At 41.8% G+C, this 22,802-nt stretch overlaps 2 protein-coding genes across 7 annotated transcripts in view; both read left to right on the top strand.

Annotated features, from left to right (window-relative positions):
- The first annotated feature begins 211 nt into the window (after nucleotides 1-211).
- Nucleotides 212-15,567, top strand: esyt1a (extended synaptotagmin-like protein 1a). The gene is made up of 31 exons (XM_015045467.1): nucleotides 212-1,234; nucleotides 2,558-2,599; nucleotides 3,345-3,479; nucleotides 3,882-3,955; nucleotides 4,178-4,250; nucleotides 4,344-4,433; nucleotides 4,515-4,570; nucleotides 4,941-5,061; nucleotides 5,156-5,332; nucleotides 5,863-5,945; nucleotides 6,148-6,196; nucleotides 6,439-6,528; nucleotides 6,620-6,715; nucleotides 6,795-6,866; nucleotides 7,553-7,639; nucleotides 7,748-7,897; nucleotides 8,174-8,356; nucleotides 8,449-8,625; nucleotides 8,732-8,814; nucleotides 8,898-8,946; nucleotides 9,956-10,045; nucleotides 10,641-10,736; nucleotides 10,856-10,927; nucleotides 11,009-11,095; nucleotides 11,203-11,349; nucleotides 13,500-13,627; nucleotides 13,788-13,883; nucleotides 13,973-14,104; nucleotides 14,190-14,295; nucleotides 14,392-14,441; nucleotides 14,599-15,567. Exons 1-31 carry the CDS (start codon nucleotides 908-910, stop codon nucleotides 14,624-14,626), a joined length of 3,246 nt encoding a protein of 1,081 aa, XP_014900953.1. The 5' UTR covers nucleotides 212-907; the 3' UTR covers nucleotides 14,627-15,567.
- A 525-nt stretch (nucleotides 15,568-16,092) lies between these two features.
- fmnl3 (formin-like 3) overlaps nucleotides 16,093-22,802 on the top strand; it is a 43,567-nt gene continuing 36,857 nt past the window's right edge. For all 6 annotated transcript variants that reach the window (XR_001426558.1, XM_015045465.1, XM_015045463.1 and 3 more), the window contains exon 1: nucleotides 16,093-16,654. Coding sequence is in view for 5 of the 6 variants with exons in the window: in XM_015045465.1 (XP_014900951.1) it covers nucleotides 16,541-16,654 (114 nt within the window). In the remaining variant the exon portion in view is untranslated. The remainder of the gene's footprint in view (nucleotides 16,655-22,802) is intronic.

Genomic DNA, 22,802 nt, shown 5'->3' with positions numbered 1-22,802 from the left:
GATTCATTATTTACAATTTACTTTAATTTCAGTAAGGATTTATCACGGGTAACACGCTTCTTCCCCTTTTCTCGTGCCCTTCCCTCTAGCCTATTTTTTCCTTCCACTCAACTTTCTATTAATATGCTTCATATGAGTTGGTCAGTGACTGTTAGCGGGTTTCCCATTGATTGTATAGGTCCCTTTGGTCTTATGACATATTCTACATTTCTGGTCAAGTGGATGTTGGGATTTGATCAGCTGCCGTGATCATTAAAAACCACCAGAAATAACCGAATTACATCTATCATGAATTAATCCGAGATTCATTTTTGTATCCACACATGAACCTGTTGGTGCTGCTGTAAAGTTGCTGCAGTGGACATGAGCGCCTGCGCACACGGGAGGATTTATCCTGTGATTGACAGGCAGAGTTAAAAGACAACGGGTCGAGCTGCTTTATTTGCTGGATGGAGTTGGAAGTAGTCCTGTTTTCGGTGGTTAAATGATCACGTTCATCTCCAGATGCAACATACCTTTTTTTTTTTTTGCATTTCTGCGTGTACGCTCCGCCCGCCAGCAGCACATGACGCTACAAGTTAATACCAGGGTCTGAGTTCGTGCTTGATCTGATGCAGGGCTTGAAGCTGAGCCCGCCCTCTCGGGTCTCGGTCTCCGCTTCTTCTGCTCCTCCAGAGCAGCTCAAACGGATCAGACGCGGAGCGGTTCACGACAGTGCCCTGCGGAACCGAGGCGAATAGAAACATTTTTTTCTTTTTTTCTTTTTCTTTTTCCTTTTTTTTTGTCTCTATGGTTCCTGTGATTAAACTGCGTCGCTCTGCGCCGGGACTCGCCTCTCTGCAGGGAAGGTAGGAAGAAGAGGCCAGACCTAGAGAGCTGACGGTGAAGCCATCCGGATCTCAACAACATGCACACCGCAGACGGAGACCCGGACATGAGCGGTGGCACGGCACCAGCAGCCCCGACCTCACCGAGCCGCCCCCCCGGTGAGGGAGCAGTCAGTGTGCTGTGGTCGTACGGGAAATGCCTGGCTGCTCTCCTCCCGGTTTACCTGGCCGGATATTACGGCTTCAGCATAAGCCTGGTGCTGCTCGGGCTGATGGTCTACATGAGATACAAGCACGGTCGGCAGGAGAAGGAGATGAGGCTCAAGTCGTCTATGTTCCTCCTGGAGAACGAGATGGAGTTCACCACTCAGAAGCTGCTCAGAGCCAGGAGGGATCTGCCTCCCTGGGTAAGGGGGAATCCTCCTCTGCAGCTTTCAGCTCCGCATGGGAAGTTAATGTGCAGCTCGATCTGACCTTCATCGTTTATTACGGTTTTATGCCTTTAATTACATTCGCCACGATCACATATATAAAAACCACACTTTTACACACGTCATTTCCCCATAGTTTAGATATTCAGAGGCAGATTTTCTGTAGAGTTTTTTTTTTATACATATATATTTTCTCTCTCTGTGAACCAGCTTGTGATCATTTTATGCTCCAAAAACTGTATGAGCTAGGCAGTGATCAGGACCTCCATATCTGGCAAGATTGTAGAATAAACAGTGTGTGCGTGTGTGTTTGTGTGTGTGTGCTGGTGTTTGTTAGGATGCTGTCAGCATAGATCTTATAAGAAGATAGAAGATATATGTGGTTAGTTGGTTTCCTGAGAAGCTCTCAGCTTAGTTTAACATGTTTAAAACCATTTTTCTACTGCAGATATGTCTATTTAAAGTAAATGTACGTAAAGGGAAATTTATTCATCAGTTGAATAACTGCGTAATTCACTCCTAACGTTAAAATCAGTCAGATAAACAGCTGCCTTTTATCTCAGCAGTCAATGAACGAGAGGCAGGGTCCACTCTCAAACTGTAATATATTTCATATTTCACTTCACAAAAGAGAGTACATATTTTGAAGAAAATAATTTTATTTTATTTTTTTTACAAGTAATACTGTACATCATCCTGCACACCTGACTCCCCCCGCAGTGAGACATGGTGGTGGCAGCACCATGCTGTGGGTAGGCTTTTCTACTGCATGGAAATTGATCAGAGTTGATAGGCGAAGCCAAAAGCTGGACAACACTGGAAGAAAATCTGTTAGAGTCTGCAAAAATACTTGATGGTTGGCTGGAGGTTCGTCTTCCAGCTAGACTACGACCCTAAAAATATCACCAGCTACAATGAAATTGCATAGATCAAAGACATTTGTGTTTTACGATGCTCTAGTTAAAGTCCAGGCCTAAATCATGTTGGTCTAAGTGGGTGTTTGTGGTTTGCAGATGCTCTGCATCCAGTGCTTTGCCTTGATGAATTTTCAACAGTTCATTTTGTAAATGGACTAACCTTGGGGGATTCTCCCAAAGACATCCGTAAAGCTCTAAAGTATTGACCAAGGCGGCGTTGGTGAATATAAATCCATGCCGCACTTTCAGATTGTGAAGCCTTTGGATGATGTCATCATCAGATAAAATCACTCTAAAGTACATTGAAATCTTTGTCTGTAGCATAACTAAATGTATGTAACTCCCAGTATTTTACTCAGTTTCTATTGCTTTTCATCTACAGGTCAGTTTTCCAGATGTGGAGAAAGTGGAGTGGCTGAATAAGGTATGCTCCCTCTCTCCTTCGTCCGTTTCGCCTGTAGGTAGCTGTGTACTTTCCCTCTGTTTAAACACAGAGCTATCTGTGTGACTTTGGGCTGCTCCGCTCCATCTGGCGTTGGAGGCAACCCCGATTCACTCGAGTAACTTCCCACAACAACAGCATTAAGGGCTTGCATTTATTAATAAGGTAAAGTATGCACAAGTGGACTCTTAAGCGGTCTGCTGGTGCATGCCCGGTGTCCGGCGAGGATTATCCGCTCATGTAATTAAGAGGAAAGCGTTTCAGATCATATTGCAACTTCTTTGTCTCTGTCAGTGCAGTCACTTCGCATCAGCACAGGGCGAGCGTGAGTATGAATACTGATAACGGAGAGCGGTGATCTTGAGGGGAAATTGTAATGAAGTCTGCGACAGACGACCTGCTTGTAGGACAGACAGATGATGGGACTCATTTTTCAGCCAGCCTGCTTAACCACTCCAGTCTTCCTGATGTGTCAGCCAAGAGATCATTTGCACTTGTAGACATGCTGCCACATCTATTGGAGTTGACAGCTTATAGATAATTAGTGTGATGTCCCACAGCGAGGATTTAACGCATGCACAGCGTACACATGGAATTTTAGCATACATTAATCCCCAAAATTGATGCAGATAAGGCATGTTTGATAATGATTTGGAATATTCTTTTTGCATCGCTTGGATGAGTGCTGGCGGCGTGACGAACGGCCGTATGCTCTGTTGTTGTGCAGATCCTGCAGCAGGCCTGGCCCTTTGTTGGCCAGTATCTGGAGAAGCTGCTGGTAGGAACCATCGCTCCTGCCATCCGGGCTTCCAGCATCCATCTGCAGACTCTCAACTTCACTAAGGTCAACCTGGGAGAGAAGGTGTGTTCATGGGACAGATTGCATGGGAGCTTTTTATTAGTTTGCTTAGATTGTGTAGCATGAGATATTCTAATAATGTAGCTTGCAAGCTTATTCCATGTTTTTACAGTCAAGTTTTATAGGAACTTTTTAAAAAAGTCTTTTTTTTACACTGCCATGAATGAGTCGCTAACTATGTTGTAAGTGCATTCATTTAAAGTACTTATATGGGTAGGGCATCAGAACTGTCTGTCGCCTAAGGGTTTATTTTATGATCACAGCATAAAAACCAAACAACCCACAGCAAATGAAGTTATCTAAGGTTCCATGAATGTATTAGAAGAAAGGATTTTTTTTCTGCTAGTGTGCTCTATAGAAGGTTTTCAGTTTGCTTTAATTGAAGGCTGTCTTTGTGTTTCACAGGCTCTGAAGCTGGTTGGTGTAAAGGCTCACACAGAGAACGATAAAAGACAAGTTATGTTGGATTTGTACCTCAGGTAACCCAGCACAACATTCCTTAATCTGTCCTTTTAAGCACGGCTCCAGCTTTTCTGGTTCGAGACTAAAAGCCTCCTTGAATTAAAATACCAAGAAGAAGTCTGTTTGTTTGTAACAGCAGATCTGTGTATTCACCACAAAGATAACAGCTCTGTCGTAACACCTGCAAGCTGCTTCCCCTTAGTTAAATATTTATCTTTACATTTGTCTCCTCTTTATAGCTACGCCGGTGATGTGGAAATAAATGTCGAAATTAAGAAGTATTTCTGCAAAGCCGGTGTGAAGGGAGTGCAGGTACAGTGGGAAGTCTTTTTTTTCTTTTTTTCTTTTTTTTTTTGCACAAATTGAAAGTTATCATTAGATTTAAGTCAATTTTTTCTTCTGTAGCTCCACGGAAAGCTGCGTGTGATCCTGGAGCCCCTGATCGGAGACGTGCCTCTGGTCGGAGCTGTTACGATGTTCTTTATTCGCAGGCCTGTGAGTGTTTTCACCGTTTGCCCCCACTTTCATATCTGAGTAAGACATTTCTTAAAACTACTGTTCTCGTTCGCCTGCTAGAAGCTGGACATCAACTGGACTGGACTTACAAATCTGTTGGATATCCCCGGGCTCAAGTGAGTTTTTACGACTTGTTCTTTGCTTTCTCTGTCTTTATCCATCTGAGTTGGACATTTACTCCAACAAACAGAAAAGTCAGAAATGAATTTGCTTTCTATGCGTCCGGTAGAAAATCGGAGACTAACAAAAGAGCTTACGTGTACAGGAACAGGTTAGCTAATGGGCTCATAAAGTCATTTAGTGTCTGCTTTTACACTGTGTACATAAATATGTAACATAATATGTCAGTTTGAACAGCCAAATATAAAAATGTACCTAAAATATAAGAAAACTAACCAGCAAAATGCATATATCATAAATACATGTATTATTCAAATATTCATTTGGATAGTATTGGTAATATTGCCCAATATTATTCATTTGCAGTGCCATGTCGGACACGATGATCATGGACGCAATAGCTTCCCACCTGGTTCTCCCCAACCGCCTCACTATCCCCCTAGTGGCTGACCTGCATGTGGCGCAGCTTCGCTCCCCTCTGCCAAGGGTAAGTCTCTTACATAGTGGGTTTCTCCAGATATCTGAAACCACAGTAGCTATATTTGTGTCATTTTCTTTCCGTGTGCACATGTTCCCATTAGGGAGTTGTTCGTATCCACCTGCTGGAAGCCGAGGACCTCACGGCCAAGGACACGGTCATCAAGGGGCTGATTGACGGGAAGTCGGACCCGTACGCCGTGCTGCGCGTGGGAACCCAGATCTTCACCTCACACCACGTGGACAGCAACCTGAACCCGCAGTGGAGGGAAATGTATGAGGTAAAGCAAATGCGACCAAAGCTCACCTTAGAAAAAAACAAAAAACAGAAAAATCCATGACAGAAGATCTGCGGGTTTTCTTTGGTATTATGAGCCCAGCAGCACCTCCTCCTTGTTTGTGTGCCAACAGCCCTGGCATACAAACAAGGTGTGTGGTAGCTCACACCTTGTTGATGTCTCTGCTTTGTCAAGGATTTAACTTAAGTCTCTTATAGTCGGTGCGCTCCTGTTGCCGCAAACAACGCTGTGAAGATTTTAATCGTCTTTCTTTGGCAACAGGAAGCGGCTGTTTTTGAGATAAGACGCTGCTTGTGCTCAGGGACGCGTTCTGAAATCTACATCCTGAATTATTCAGCTGTTTAGGCGCACCAGTGAAGTGTTCTTTACCATTGTGATTCTGTTTGCATTGCTTGTGTTTTATGCCATTTGCTGCTTTATCTATATTTATGTCTTTATTGGTTTGGTGTTTGTCCTTCGGTGTGTGCGAATGTGTGTGTGTGTGTGTGTGTGTGTGTGTGCGTGCACGTCAGGTTATTGTCCATGAAGTACCTGGTCAGGAGTTGGAAGTGGAAGTGTTTGACAAAGACCCAGACCAGGATGACTTCCTGGGGAGGTAGCTTACTCATTCTCAATCATCCTCACTCTGTTTCGGTGTGCTCCTCATGTCACTTCCCCAACTGCTTTTCGCTATTTCAGACCAGGCTTCTCTTAAAAAATAGGAGCTTATACTTTATTTTTTTTAAACTCTTTTTTTTATATTTTAAAGATGTATTGATTTTCTGTTTATATTAGTTTTGCTTGCATCTTTCTTCTAGGGCCAAGATTGATCTGGATATTGTGAAAAAGGCCAGAATCGTGGATGACGTAAGTATTTGCGCTTTTAGAAACGAAGCAGCGTCTCAGAATACAGTTATTAGCTTTGTCTTGCTCTGAAAAGAAATATCTGAGTCAGACTGCAGTAATCCCGTCATCATGTGACACTGGAGACACCATGTGCCTCCTTGTGATCTCACCACCTGCGGGCTTTTTGCAGGACGTAGAAAGCGCCCGAATCAGCCTCCTGAGAGAAATGTGTGTTTAATGAGCCTTCTGACTCTTTCCTGCAGTGGTTCAATCTGAGGGACGTCGGTTCTGGCAGCGTTCACCTGCGGCTGGAGTGGCTCTCTCTGCTGTCCTCTGCTGACAGACTGAGCGAGGTGAAGCCACACTGCACTGTTTCTTTTTTATATATAGAAACTGAGTTTAAAAAAATACCGTAATATTTATATATATTTTTTTTTTTATCAGGTTATTCAGAAGAACCAGAACTTGACAGCAAAGACAGCTGATCCCCCATCTGCGGCCATCCTCACCATCTATCTTGACCAGGCGTACGAGCTGCCTGTGAGCCATCGCTGTCACTGCTTCATGCCGTGAGCCGAAACTTTGAATCTCTGAATCCGATTTGCTTAAAATGTTGCAGATGAGGAAAGGTAACAAGGATCCAAGCCCAATGGTGCAGATTTCTGTTCAGGACACAACTAAAGAAAGCAAGGTAAACCTTTAAAAGTACAGTATCTTTTAAAATGGTTTTATATCAATTTATCTTTCACACATTTTGTCACATTACAACTTATTTCATTATGTTTTATATGTGAATTTGAATGAAAGACCAACGGAAAGTATTGCACAGTTGTGAAGTGGAAGGAAAATCCTGTTCAGTCTTCAAACGTCACATAGACTTGAGGAGTTTGCACCAGTGGTAAAACAAAGTGGTCATGGCAGCATCATGCTGTGGGGATGTTTTTCCACATGGACAGGAAACTTAAATATGGGGAAATCCTGGAAGAAAACCCGTTAAAAGCTTCAAAAGACTCGATGCCGAGGTGGATGTTCAGCGTCCGGCTCTAGAATGGAGTGAATTAAAGTAATGTCATGTTTTAGAATGGCCCAGTCAAAACCCAGACCTCTTGATCAACCAGTGTTTCCTTAAATGATTAATTCAATGGGGCTGAATACAGAAGCACACCACCATTTTTTTTTTTAATTCTTTGATTTTAAAAGCATTTTCTATATGTTTTACAATTCTGCACTATCTAAATCAAATCCTAAGTTTGTGGTGGTAACGCGACAAAATGTGAAAAATGTGTGAGAAGGATACTTTTGTGATGCTTTGTAACCATTGTTAGTACACTGGACCAATTTTTGAGCTTAATGGATGTCCGCTTCACACCACTGCAGACCTGCTACGGGACTAACAGCCCTGTTTGGGAGGATGCTTTCACTTTCTTCATTCAGGATCCTCGCAAACAAGATATTGACATCCAGGTAAGTCCTTTTTACATATATGCAGTGCATTTCTTGCTTCCTCTGATCCACTAACTGCACTCTCATCCTTTAAACTCTGATAAATCGTCCTCTGGTAATATGTTTCAGGTGAAGGACGATGACCGCGCGTCGTCCTTGGGCAGCTTGACAATTCCTCTGAACCGCCTCCTGGAAAGCAATGAGCTCACCTTGGACCAGTGGTTCCAACTGGAAAATTCGAATTCAGCCAGCCGCCTCTACGCCAAAATTGTTCTGAGGGTTCGTATTTCTCCCGTTGTTTTGCCTGTGCACAAAATAAAAGGCAAATGTAACAGGAAGACCAAAACCAACTTGGTTGAAAATATCAAATTAACCATCTTTTATTGGCAGAAATGAAATCCAATTTGGACAGAAATACATGATTATGTCGTAGATTAAGTAGAAAAACAAAACAAAACAGAGACTTCATTTAATTGAATATGCACTAACAAACCCACTTCAGCCTTGGCTTTTTTTTTTTTTTGCTCAACCAAGCCTCCCTCTGTTCCCTGATAGATTTTGTGGCTGAGTGATGACGCCTCTCCCACAACTCCGTCTCCACCCCCTTCAGGCTCGGGATCCGGACTGGGTCAGGGAGACGTCACATCGAACCAGAACTCTGCAGGGCCCGGCGGGTTAACTAAGCCTCAGCCATCGCGACCACAGAACACCACCCCTGACCCAGAGTTTGGAACCGAGGTAAACATAAACCGTTTTCTCAAGATGGGGTAAGTGTAGTGCTCTCGCAGACCTGGTGTAAGAGAGAAATGTTGTTGCTCTGATGCATTCAGGGAGTGTTACGAATCCATCTGGTGGAGGCCCAAAACCTGATAGCCAAGGACAACTTCATGGGGGGCATGGTGAAAGGAAAGAGTGACCCCTACGTCAAGATCCGTGTCGCTGGTATAACTTTCCGCAGCCACACCATCAAAGAGAATCTCAATCCTGTCTGGAATGAACTTTATGAGGTTTTTTTTTTTTTTTTTCTTTTTTAGAACATTTTGCTAGAACAATCAGTTATTTTGTTGATTTAATAAAATCGTAACGCTCTAAGTGTCATTTTTGTGTGCTTAGGTGATTTTGACCCAGCTTCCAGGTCAAGAGGTCCAGTTTGAGCTGTTTGATAAGGACATTGATCAGGATGACTTCCTTGGACGGTAAACTGTCGCTTTTATTTATGAGTTTTAACTAAATGTATGGAAATGGAGAGCAAACTTTTGATTGGATGCTGTGCTTGCAGGTTCAAGCTTAACCTAAGAGACATCATAAGCGCCCAGTTCATTGACACGGTGTGTGAAATTAATCTGATAGATTTAACCCATGTTGTCATCTATATCTACAGTTTACATAAAAAAAATTATAGTGTATTGAACTTTTTAACATTTTGTTTTGTGGCAGTCACAAGCTTCAGTATATTTTATGTATTTTACTTTAAGTGATAGACCAACACAAGGTAGCCCACAATTATAAAGTGAAAGAAAACACACACACACACACACACACACACACATGGTTTTTAACAAGTTTTACAAAAAAATGTATACATAAAATGTTTGGCTTAAAAAAAAGCTTTGAAAATCTGACACAGCTCTTTTCAGTGTATCATCTGAAATAGGAAAAAAATATGGCAAGACTGTAAACCTACGTGTCTATCCACCTAAAATGACAGGCCTTGAAAAGCAGAGCATTAATCTAAGAAGCAGCCAGAAGGCCCACGGTTTTTCTGGAGGATAAAGGAGTGCTAAGTAGTGACTCTTTCACAAGTCAAATGAGACAAAAATGTAACTTTCTGGCCTAGTTAGCAAACCCCATCTGCAACTTTGTGTCTGAGGACAGACACAAAGTTGCGTACGATTGGGAATTAGAGGGAATAGCATGAATGGTTTTTTCTCCAGCCATCCATTGTCTATACTCGCTGATCAATGCAGCGAGGCTGGTGGCTATCTTCAGCGGTTATTTCTGTAGAAACATTCAAGCAAAGCTACAATGAAATGGAATAGATAAAAGCATATTTAAATGTTCGAGTGGTCCAGTCAAAATTAAGACCTAAATCTACAATCTGTTGAAAGACTTAAAAATTGATCTTAACAAACACTCACCATGCAGTTTTTAGATGAGCACTGCTGTGTATCCTTCTCCTTTCCTCTTTACAATTATGCACCGTTCTGCGTTGGTCCGTCACATAATATCTCCCAGAAACCTTATGAGACACAAAAAAAAAAAAAAATGGGGTGGCATTAATACTTTGCAACGCACTTCTGATCATACCACATTGACTTTGTTCGATTGTTTTTCTAGTGGTACACTCTTAATGATGTAAAATCAGGTCGAGTTCACCTGGTGATGGAGTGGCTGTCCAGAGTGACTGAGCTACCGAGACTGGAGCAGGTAAGATATGTACTTAATATCTCTTTTTCTCATGATGTCCAGTGTCTTACGACATAATACTGCAGTGTCTAGATGTTGCAGCCTGATTGAGATCTATCCACACAAACCTTTCTCTAAAGGAACATCTATGAAATACTGACATATGCAGTCACTTATTCTTTTAAGTGGTTTTCACTTTGACATTAAATATTTTTGTTGCAATTTTATTTGTCCAAAGAAAAAAAGCCACAATTTGTTATTTATGATTGATTTGTAAAGCCAATAAAAAGTGTAAGACGCCCCAGGGGGTGAATACCGCACTGCACAAAGGCACTACATTTTGGTTATCATTGCACCAGCTCTATAACAACCACGAACCAAAGAGGATTTTGGTTTCCACTGCAAAGAAAAAACAAAAACATTTAACCCACAGGAAGGAGCTCAGTTTATGGTGTGGTAGTTTCAAAAGATGTACAGGATATAAATAAAGGGAAGATAGTGAACTTCTATTTTAGGGTACTTTACATCGATTTTCATTCTCAACGTCCCTCTGTTCACAGTCAGTATGCAGCAAACTTTAGCCACTAACAGTGACATCCTTTTCCTTTCTTTGCAGGCATTGCAGTATCAGTCCCAACAGTCATACCAAAACAAGGTTGTGCCATCTGCGGCTGTGTTGTTTGTGTACGTGGAGCGTGCCCATGGCCTGCCGGTGAGATCGTAGCCCCAGGGGGGTTTGTTCTTCGTTAAAGTGTTGATGCATTGCATAAAACTCAGAAAGTCAGCTGCAGGTTACTTTTAACCCTTTAAAAACGTTTTGTGCGGTTTCAGTTGAAGAAGAATGGAAAGGAGCCAAAGGCTGGAGTAGAGGTCACACTTAAGAATGTTTCATACAAAACCAAGGTAGTTACATTTAGTTTGAGCTAACTGTGTAGAGCAAACACAACGGACAGCTGTAAATGTTTCCTTTGGTTCTTCTCACAGGTCTGCGAGAGATCCACATCTCCTCGATGGGATGAGGCGTTTCACTTTTTGGTTCGTGACCCGAGAGATGAAACGCTCACAGTGAAGGTGAGAGAAAATGCTAATGGGTCATGATGGCCATATTTGCTTCTGATCTGATGTTTCACAAAGACATATTCAAAGTTTGATGTCTTTTCACTTGTTTTTTTTCATAGCTTTCTCACAGCTGGGGCCAGACTCTTGGGTCCCTGACTGTCCTTCTGAGGGAGGTGCTGTCAGAGTCAGGCTTGGTGCTGGACCAATGGTTCAGTCTGGATGGAGCACTGCCAGAGAGTCAGATACTGCTGAGAGTCACTCTCAAGGTACCACAGAAACGTCTTTCTTAGCTGCTCTGATCTTAAAAGCAACCTGTGCAACCTATTAGGAACTAAACAGGTTGCTAGTTATACGATAGCGATTTGTGTGGATTGATTTAATTATTGAAGAATTTGGAGAACAGCCAAAGCCTGCGCTTTTCTGCTCAGAGAAACTAAGCAGGGTTAGCAGTGGTTTGTACGTGGGAAACCACAACTGAACACCATTTGCTATAAACCTTTTAGAGCTTGAGGAACTCTTGCGCTTCCTCTTCCCTTTTACTTTCCACTGTTATACCCGAAAGGATAACTCTGTTCTATTTCAAAATTGCACTAAGAATATTGGCCCTATCCGAAGAATTAATTGTTGTCACGTAATCAATATTAATTGGCCTCACAGATGCTTACGTGACAATGCAGCTAAAATATGGAGAATTGTTTTGTGAAGATTACTGCACACTTAAAGAACTCTTGATGCTGGGCACAGATTTGTTTTTATAGTTCATGTCAAACTGTGACTTTTGAAAGTAGAACTAGGTTCAGCACAACACTGGAGCCACACTGGTGGAAATCTGTTGCAAATGACTTTGAATTTTGTTTTTATTCACAGTTTACACTCAGTTGCAGTTGTTTGAGTACCACGGTAAATGCTTCTTGTGTTCGCTATCTGTGTCATGGTTAGCCCCTTCTTGACGTAGCACCAGCAGTGTATTATTTGTCTAATAACAGTCTTCCTGTAAATACCCCCAACGTAATGAATGTGATTACAGAGCTATGCGTTGGAGCCTGATTATCTATTTTCCCGCTTATAGCTAATGTCTTACAACTAATGTCCTTTATAAATATAGCTTACTGTCAAAGGCATTGAGTCATCCCTGCAAATACCTGAAATCAAATATTTCAGTCACTTCAGGGGACACAGGTGGATAAATTCCAGCATTTATGTTGACTGCTGCTATACGTATTTGTCAAGGAACAGATAGCTCTCAAATATCAACTAAGCATTCCACTTAGTTTGTGGCGTTGCAAGGAAGGGAAGCAATTGGAAAGCAGCTCAGTCATGAAGTGGTAGTCTATGTAAAAAGAGTGGAGTCAGAAGATACTGAGTCAGTAGCTACAGACCTCCAAGCGTCATGCGGCCTTCAGATTGGCTCAAAAACGGCGTCTGTAGCAGTTTTTCCCAACCCTGGTCCTCAAACCACACCAACCTGCATGTTAGATGTTCCTCTGCTTCAACAGACCCTATTCAGATGATTGCAATTCAGCAAAACCCTGTCAATCAGCCGTCAATTTACATCATGTGTGCTGAAGCAGGGAAATGCCTAAGGACAGTGTGTCTTGAGGACCAGGGTTGAAAAACTCTGTAGAGCTTCATGGAATGGGTTTCCATGGCCTGGTAGCTAGAAGCAAGACTTGTATCACCAAGTGCAACACAAAGCAACAGAAGTGATGATGTAAAGGACGCTGTCAAAGGACATAGGGCAGTGGCGACGTAGTCTCACTGATTGAATCCAGTTGTCAGAAGAACACCACTTGCTTGACTGCATTGTATCAGGTGAAATCAATTAGAGCGTCTCAGCATAGAAACAGGCAGCTGTGGAATAGTTGTGGGACGTCCCGGTTCCTGCTCCAACATGAATGTGCAACAGTGCACACAGTCAGCTCATTAAAGATCAGTGAGCTTGGTGTGGAAGAACTCAACTGATCTTGACCCCTCCGAACATTTTGTTTATTGATTAAGAGTGGGATGTCTCTCAGTGTATCGGATGTATGTGTGTGGAGGGAGATGAGTGGATACTTTTGGCAACATGGTGTAGTTTGTAGATTTATTAGGACCCATCGCAGAATCCCTGCCATTAAGTATAGATACTAAATTTGTTTTCCTTTTCTTAGAAATTCCCCTAGTGCACAATTCTTTTTATGTGTAGCTAACTATAAAATCTTCACATTTTAAATAAAGTGGAATGTATATGTGGATGGATCTCAATCTGATTGGGTTTAGGCTGAATTGTACTCCATAGGATTGGATAAAAATTGGACCTGTTTTTTTATTGTAAAGTGCATTTGGGTGACATTGTCTGACAGTTAGTGTCTTTTTAAATAAACTCAATTGAACAAAACTTGAAGCTTGATTTTTTTTCCTTATGATTATTTTGCAGATATTGGACACCCAATTAGCAGTCTGTCGTGGCACACCTGGAGCAGCTGGAGAAGGAGGTGTAGAGCAATTCATGCCCAGATGGGATCCTTCCCATCTTGACCTGAAGCACAGAAGTGGATTTGCCATGTACGTCAAACATAGTTTTTCTCTTCATATTTGTCCCAAACCTGGCTTGAAGACGGTGTTTTTCATAACTTAGACACAGGACTGTGTAACATGCACAGCATGTTTGCTTTCTTAAAAAATGCTTAGCAGAAATGATGGATTTGTGTCTTTTTGTCCACAGCGTCGCGGATAACGGAAACTCAGCCGGCCAAGTGAAGCTCACCATCGGCTACTCTGCAGACGAAAACAGGCTTTTCATCATTGTTCACTCCTGCAGGTTTTATACCATTTTATTAACTTTTTTATCAGATTTCTCCTTTGGAAGAGCTAGTTGCAGAAAAGAATGGGATCTCTGTACATCCGCAGAGCCCTGGCAGCCTGCTCCAAGGACGGTGCCGACCCGTACGTTTCTTTTGTCCTGCTGCCTGACAAGAAGGCCACAACCAAGAGACGAACCACCACAAAGAAGAGGGACCTCAACCCAGAGTTCAATGAGAGGTGAGACAAATGGCAAAAAGAAAAAAAAAATAATGGTGGTACAGCTAGAAGTGACATTTGCATTCTATCGCTGTCACTCTTGCAGGTTTGACTTTGATTTTACTCTGGAGGAGTCAATGCAGAAAAGACTGGATTTATCTGTGAAGCACAGTGGCTCCTTCATGAGCCGAGAGAAGGAGCTCATTGGCAAGGTACTTTTGATCAGCTCGCATTCAGAACTGCAGTTTGGTATAAGTTCTTTTTACTTTTACCAACATGATTATTTTTGCTTTTTCCCCTCCCCTCAGTTACAGGTGGATTTGGACCAAATTGATCTCAAGGCTGGTGTCACACAATGGTAAAAAAAAGACAGATGTTTTACTAGTAATTTAAACATAATAACAAATGTATTCATATAACTAATAATGTATTATTTAAGTTAACAAATGTTGCATAAAATCACTTGTGTTGCTTCTGGGAATATAAACTTGCATTTTCCTTTTTCTTTTTTTCAGGTATGATCTAGTAGCAGAAAGCACCTAGAAGAATCCAGTTTCTGGTACAATTTAACATAAGCCTTGTGTTGCTTCTGTGCTCTGTGATTTGTGCATTTGTAATTCAGCTTAAATGAAATATTACACCGTCACTGCAACAAAAAAGAAAACATTTGTGTCACGGAAACACAAACCATCAGTATTTATTGGAAGAAAAATGACACAGAGCTCATTACTCTCAAGCCATTGAATTTACAGAATCTTTTCTGCATGAGCAGATAATTTCACCTGTTGGATATTTGACAAAGATGCAACCGTGTTGCATGACAAACCTGTGGTATATGTGCTTTAGGACATGCACCCATGCTCTTTGCGTTTATTTTTTTATTTTTTTCAAATGCCTTAAGCTGTGGCAAAACTGTGTCGTTGATTTACAATTTTCAACACAACGGAGAATGTTCCTTAAATGTTATATTTTTCAGTCTTAAAGTTATTCCAAATATTACTTTGTTTATGTATGTTTATATTATTGCCTTAAGTATTACAAAACTGTGCACAATTTGTCTGTGTTTATGTGTTTAACATGAAGTTTTATATGTCCTATATGTGACTTTTCTAAAGCAGAGTATTACAAACCTTTACGTTCTCTCCTAAAACAAAGGTGCAATGCTGTAAGCTGAGTCTAAATCACTGTGCTTTTAGAAAGACCAACCTTTACAGAGTGGTGGTGTTACAGCAACCAATGCTTCTTTGTGTGTAAGTGTTTGGTGTATCGATGCTTTCAGTGAAACTAGAATTTTTCAAGCTGCGCAAATAAAGACCATGCTAATGTTCACCACTGTTTATAAATGACACAAAGAGGTAATTTGTGGAGCAGGAAAGAAAATTATTGTACTATCTCTGAACTGTGCAGCTGTGCTCCAGCTAGCATACTTGGAACATATCGTTGTGCATTTGCTAAATTTGTTGATTAAAGTTTGCACTCATGAATCAAAGCCCTTCAGTTCTTTTTTTTCCAACTCAGAACACATTAATATGCTTTATAAAACTGTTAATAGGGAACAAATTGTTTGCATTTGTCCTAAAATTAAATTACACACAGTGGGGAATGTTTATTTTCTTTTAGGTGATTAAAACAATTAGGTACACTATTTAAGGTTATCAAAGTGAACTGATACATTATAAAATATTTTTGAAAACCATGTACCGTTTTCTTGCATTTTCACAAACCGAAAAATTGTCGAAGTAATGAGGAAATTAAATAAAAATATATTTGGTTTGTTTTCGTGCCATACTCCTGCTTGGCCACAAGATGGCAGCGAAGTGCTGGTAGACCTTTAACTTCTACATCCAGCTGCACTTTCAACGGCTGGGCGTCAAGTGCCTACAGATGTGAAAACGATTGAATGACTGACGCCTCTCCAGCCAATGGGAGCAAGAGTAGTCTCTGCGGGGGCGGGGAAAACAAGAAACCCAGCCCTCTGAGTGGATGCGACGCGAACAGCTTAATCAGGATCACACAACAATAATGAATGGAAACGCAGCGTAGCCAAGAAAAGTTGAGCAGCTTGAAAAACTTACTGTCGGCCAGTAAAGGACACTTTATCTACCGCTTTGAGGAAGGAGTTGCTTTTTTGGAGTGATGGATTGGCCGGTTGAATCTGATATTTCACTTTGGAAAAGAAAGCTGCGTTTTTGTGGGAAGTTTTGAATTGTTTTTTGTTGTTTTTTATCGCTAGCTTGATTAACGGTAAATGGCACTTATTGGGACAGTGATAGGAAACTACCGCGTTGTGAGTCGAGTTTTACTCGCGAAAGAAGTGGATTATGTGGAGAAAGCCGTAAAGAAAGCTGGAGAATTTGGGGGAAATATTTAGCCTCACTGTGGATTATCACCAACGGAGAGATAAAAAGAAGAAGAAAGCTGAGAAGTTTGGACGTTTCACGTTGACAGGAGGGTAAAATGGGTAACGTGGAGAGTGTTGACGGCCAGTCGGAGATGAAGCATCACATCATGCCTCTGAAGGTACCCATGCCTGACCCCACCGAGCTGGAGGAGAAGTTTGCCATTGTTTTGGTAAGTCAGAATGAACACGGGCTATTTATTTTTCTATATCGTACGGTCTTCCCTAGTTATTATTTTGACTACATCTGCTGAGCCACTCCTCGCTCGCAGTGTGTGAGTGGTGCATCCTTTAGAAGTTAATCATTGCGGATTTCTTAACTAGCTTAAAGTGTGTTTGTGTTTACGCATCAGCGTCTTTATGGCCCATCATTAAATGAACAGACTTGTGCTGTCCCGCCCCTCACTTTTTGCCTGCTGCCCCCACCTTCCCCTCCTTTTCCTCTCCTGCGGTTCTTTTGTCTCCCCCCCCCAAAAAAAAGTCAGAAAACGGAGCCTTGTAGCTGAAACGGCAACTGCAGCCCGCTGGGAGCAGGCTGAGGGACATTCTCAACACTGCGAGCAGAGGGGGGGGGGGGGGATTTCTGGAAATCCTTGATGGAGAACATCAAGGCCTTTGTTTGGTTTAGTTTTCTCGCTGAAGGCAGGCAAAGCATCTGAGAGCAACATTTTCTGAATTCCCCCAAAACTCCCACACCCGAGGAGTTTCTCCCCTCCCCTTTTTCCTCCTTCACTCCACATCAGGCTGCTGCTGCTGCCTCCTCTGAGTGCTTTCTTATAATTATCACACACATACTCAGAAGCCACTTCTATCACTTTTCAACACAGTGAGGGTGACAGATTGAGACAGTCACATTAGGCCAAAGAAACGACACTGTCCGGGGCTTTTACTCGTCTGATCTTTATTACTCATTATAGAAGGGAGTTTTGAAAGCTTGATATCTCACGGCTTTGTGTTTCCTCATCTGTATGGGGCAATTGGGTTAGCAACTGCTACGGCTAGACATTTTTGTCTGAAATGTTCTGTGGGAATTGCACTTGCAACTTTTGTATTTGAACTTAAAACGGTCAGTGGGAGTTTTTTCGGGGATAAAACCCCCGATGCTTTTAGCTGCAACATCCACGTTCAGCCATGATTTTTTTTTTTTTTGCCTTTTCTGTTAGTTCCTTTTATTCTGAACTTGAGTCATCTTATTCAGATTATGAAAGTAAAATTAATATCGGTCTTGGTGTTAAAAGCTTATTTTTATAAATAGTATTTGGCTGCTTAATTCATTGCTTTTATTTATTTTCTGATCTTGTGTGTGGGGGGGGGAAAGCAGTCTTTTTTTTCCCCCAACTCCTCTTCAAACAGGTGGGTTGAAGTCATTTATTCAAGCGTTTGTGTCACAAGAGTTAAAGCTGGCTCGCGTGACAATCGTCTTCAAGCATCATTGTCTGCCTGGAAAGTCAGTAAGCAGTCATACTGAAACACTCGAGAATAGACCATTTAAATCTGTCATTTTGGGTCGTTTTAATAAATTGCCCTTGACTCACTGACAAAACAACAACACTTTAACTTTTTTCTTTACTTTTTTTTTTTTTTAAAGATTTAATTGGCTCTAGTAGCCTTTATTTGAGATTGGTTGAACAGGAAGGTGGATAATGAGAGAGAGAAAGGGAAGACATGTGACAAGGGTCATCAGGCCAGGACTCGAACCTGTGACGACCGCATCGAGGGCGAAGGCCTCCATATTTGGGTTGTGCTTTACCCCTGTGTCAACACAGCGTCTTTGCAAAAAAAAAAAACCCAAAACGACAACAAAAAAAAAAAAGCCTCCAATGAGTTGATGCTTTTTTTCCCCCCGTCCTTTGCTTTTGAATCTCGGAAACAGATCTTCATGTGGTCTTCTGTTGTCCAGTAGGATGTCGTTGTCAAACCACATTGTTCCCAGACCTATGATTAACCTGTATTCTAGGACTTTTTTTTGTTTTTCCTTCCAGACACAAACCTTAACAATATAAGTTTACAGTTCCAGTGTCTTCCCCATGCAGAGACAACACCCCCCTCCCCGCCGGGTGTTTATTTGTCATATGTAACGTGGCAATTTTTCTTTTTCTCAACTGCTCATTTCAGGCTCCTCGTTCACTCCGGCCACGCCTCGCACTTTGCTCTCGCATTTTTAAGAGTTTAATTAGAACTGCAGGCGGCGAAAAACTTCCCTCGTTTAAATCATGTAGCGTCGCTGCAGAACACTCGCAGACCCGCCACGAGTTTGGGCAAAAGCCACGGTTATCGGCAGCCTCTGAATCAAACCCTCCGCAGCAAGAAGTCAGTCAGTCAGTCAGTCGCTGAGTCTCAGCAGTAAGATAATTATAGACCGCACTGTACACTATTACAACATCTTAGATCTCGTGCTCCACATGCTGATTACTCCTGTGAGAGGGTTGGACGTTTTACAGTGAGACAGTTTTAACGCGTCGTAGTTCAACAGTTTTTCTGCGAGGTGCATTTCCCTCGGAGAAAGCCTGGAAGTGGCTTCATCGACACGCGTCCTGCCTGAAGCAAGAGCAGCCATGTAGCCGTCTGGCTTCCCTGCAGCACAAAGACGATCTCTGTCATTATGTTCAGCCGTGCGGAGCGGCGGATGATTTCTGCGCGCGAGTCGGTAGACTCAACATTTCAGCTCTGAGCTGAGAGTGGGGAAATGCTCTTCAGCCTCCAGAACCCCGCCCCGCTTTATCCCTGTAATAGCTCCAGATTTCCTTTACTTTGTGGGAAAGAGCAACATGGCTGTATGTTTTTAGCCCTTATCAGACAATGGTCCTCTCTCCCTGCCCTGTTCACGTACTGTTTGGAGATAAATGTGCATCACAAGTCATCAGATCTCATCAGGAGGACGTGATGATGGGCTTTTCTTAATGTTGGTGGCGGTAGATCGTCCCACTAATGGTCCATTTAAAATGTCTAACTGGGATATAGAAGTGTCTCAAAAAGCTTCGGGAGCAATAAAGCTTCAGAGTCTCTGGGTTTGGACTGGGCCATTCCAACGCCTAAATATGCTTTGTTCTAAATTGTTCCTTTGTGGCTCTGTAGCTGTTCTGCTTGTGAAATCTGACTAGACCTGATAAAATAAAATTATCTCAATTATTTCCATTTGCATGATTTGCTGTTTTCCTGTTTTCTCTCTCTCTTTCTACCCAAGCTGGTGTACATTTTGGTGCTTTGGTCTCAACTAACCTCTTTTTTTTTTTAAAGACAGTTTTGTTTACAAAGATTTCGTAATTCATTTTAATTGTTGGTTCTGTTGTTCTGTTTTATTGTGGATATTTTAAATGTCTTCCAGTTCCAGTGTCAAACATTCATTAGAATTTAAAGGTTATGAATCTTTGAGAACACGTTCTGGCATTATTGTGCCATTACCGTAGTATTACTTGAAAATGGCCTCAAAACTACAATATTATCATTTATCGGGGACAGTTTACCGTCCGGCAGTTTATCGTGACGGGTCTACGTCTGACCCGGTCTGATGTCGAACGTAACGTCCAACTGGTTTCCCTCCAGGATCGTCCTGGACTGTTCTGCGTCTGTCTATCGATTAGCTCTGACCGCCTTCATTCAACAATGGCCGCTTGTTGCCACCTCTCCATAAAGGCCGGTGTTGTGAAGCCTCGACCCGAGCCACGGGTCTCCTCCAGAGTTAACCTCTTGGCCGCTTCACTCAGACATCTGTGTTTCTAACTGTCGGTGCAAACAGATGAGTCCTCTCTCTCGGGCACTGCGCCCGCCCGGCATCACTGGACTGACAGCAGCCCCTGATGATGTCATGGCTGCAGCAGCCATTCCCCGGCGTAGTAATATCCCCGCTCTAATGACTTTAGCAGGGTCGCTCAGGAGTGGAGGAGGGGCGGGACCCCTGAGTTAGCATATATGACTACTTCATGTGGTGTGCTAATAAAATGCTTTGGTTTGCTCTAAACAGCAACATGTGCTAAAGGCATCGACTTGCTCCTTCTCCTCTCTTTTGTGCTACCTCGGCTTGTGGCTGGAAAAAGGAATTTTTCTCATTTTACAGGGGAAATTGTTTCTATCATTGTGGTTTGTTCACTGGGTAATAAGAACCGTGCTGCTGCTGCTTCCTGCTAATGTAAAGCTGATCTTCACCGAGCTTTAGATGACTACCTTGATCCCGCTGACAGATTCCCTTCTTTCAACTAAATTCTGAAGTTGTAGCCTCACCTCAGTAATGTTTATTTTCCCCAACTTCACCTTTACTGGACTTCTACCACAATTATAACTTTCCCCATATGATCGTGTCTTATGAAAGTGATGCGAGATGAGAGACGAACATGAATCCTGCGTCTCGGTTTCAGCTGAAGGTCGGAGGAGAGAACTCGAGAGGGAAGATTTCCCTTCAACTGGTGCTTTTTTCTTTTTTTTTTTTTTCCCTTTCTGTTCCCGGTCAGAATGACTTCACCAACAGCACACATATATTTAGGAGCAGCACTGCTTATTTTATTTTGCCCCTCCATTGCACTGCAAACCAACCTAAATGATTTGTCTGACTCTGCTCCGTCTCCTGAACTCTGTCACCGAGTTTCATCATGCAGCTCTGTGGTGTTGACTGCTTTTTTTTTTTTTTCTGCAGAGTTTTTTGATTGTGGGAAAACTACCGAAAGAAGAGATTATGTCAGCCGTGTCAGATATGCTGACAGTGTGACTCTTGCTCTGTCTGACGACACCGATTCTTTATGGCTCAAGTCTGAGGGGAATCGAGCCGCCTCTCAAGTGGAACTAATACGTTTAAGCTGCACGAAAAAAAAAAAAAAAAAGCAGCATAAATCCAAAATAATTTTCATTTGCCAAACAGTGGTTGCGGTTTGTGCCTGATATGACTCGGCCTGGGTTTTGGAGTAAAATGGGAATGTTTCTCCCATGACTAAGACATATTTTGTGTGCGGCATTTCGCAAAAGTATCTTGCCCGTCTTCAGTTTTATTTTTATTTTTTTTTTCATGACGCAACAAACTTTTTTGTTTGTTGGGATTTTATATCAGAGACGAACATAAAGTGCAGCAGAGTTGTGAAGTGAAGAGGAATTTACATGTATAAAATGTGTTCTATGTATTTGTTCCAGCCCCTCTTTTTCAAGTACTTTGGAACCAACTTTCTTGATTTCAAACTAAAATGCATTTCCTCATTCAGCTCTGCTAAATATTTTCAAGTTCAATATTTTCAAGTTCTAAATCAATTGGATTTAGAGCCGTTCTAATCTGCTTTATCCTAATTCAGTTGTTGCTGAAGAGCACACAGCATGATGCAGCCACTACCATATTGTACACTAGGGAAACAGAATCCATTGTATTATGCATGTAGGCAGAAAAATTACATTTTAGTTTCATCCGACTTAATCATATCTGAAGAGAATTGATCAAACTGGATTTTATTTCGGATTATCAGAGGAAATGGGGTGGACAAGAAATGCAGGACACACTTTTAATTCCCGTATTGGTCCAAACAAATATTACACGACCAGTGTCTTTTGTCTTGTTGGAAGAATTCACAAGAATAAGCATGATAAAAATGAATACGATGAAGTTTGTTGGTAAAACGTGGCAAAATCTGAAGAAGTTGAAGGGGTCAGTGTACTTCTGCAAAGTACAGCTGAGATTATAGCAGATGATTTCACACAGTTGATTTGGTTTTAGAGCAGCCAGGCAGGCAGAGGTATCAGTGTGTCCACCTGGTGCCCTCTTGCCTCGGGCTATACCACTCGGGTCTGATATAGTTTATAAGGAGTTTTAGTGTCTTACTACTTTATTTTTTTTCTCTTTATGGTGTTTTTGGAAACCAAAATTTATGATCCATGACTAAGCAGGAATTGGGAAACCATGTCCTTGTATGTACAAGTTAAGTTTCATTCACAAAGCTCTTCCTCTTTTGGCTTATTGCACTTTATATTTTAGGTGATAATGAGATATTCAGTGTAATGACCACATGATATCAGAATAATCAGGCGGGTGACTCGCTATAGTTAGAAATATATTAGTCACTTTCTGTGTTTTACATTTAGAAAGCGTAAAAGTGTGACTTCACGGTTACACCAGCTGTTTACCCCATTTTCCTGCGTTTTGGCCAAGCTTTGTCAGCTGCTGCTTGTTGATTCACACTTGTCTGTTTTCCCTTACCACAAGTTTATCTTATCAAAAAAAAAAAAATTGTATGTATTCCTGCTCCGAGTTGCTGAGTTTACAAAAAAGGGAGACACTGACAAATTGCTAGAGTTTCCCCCCCCCCCCCACTTTTTTTTTTTTTTGCTCTTTTTTTGTTTTTTTTGTTGTTA

This window comes from Poecilia latipinna, unplaced genomic scaffold, assembly GCF_001443285.1.
Source record: "Poecilia latipinna isolate Pla-1442-1.1 unplaced genomic scaffold, P_latipinna-1.0 Scaffold729, whole genome shotgun sequence".
In the NCBI taxonomy this organism is placed as follows: domain Eukaryota; kingdom Metazoa; phylum Chordata; class Actinopteri; order Cyprinodontiformes; family Poeciliidae; genus Poecilia; species Poecilia latipinna.
Note: the sequence above shows the minus strand (reverse complement) of the source record. Positions and strands in the feature narration are given on the sequence as shown.

Bases quoted from the DNA above. Each gene is read 5' to 3' on its own strand.
- esyt1a (XM_015045467.1), top strand. From the start codon at position 908: ATGCACACCGCAGACGGAGACCCGGACATGAGCGGTGGCACGGCACCA. The intron at 7,898-8,173 runs GTTCGTATTTCT...GTTCCCTGATAG, and splicing joins ACGCCAAAATTGTTCTGAGG to ATTTTGTGGCTGAGTGATGA. The intron at 8,947-9,955 runs GTGTGTGAAATT...TTGTTTTTCTAG, and splicing joins GCGCCCAGTTCATTGACACG to TGGTACACTCTTAATGATGT.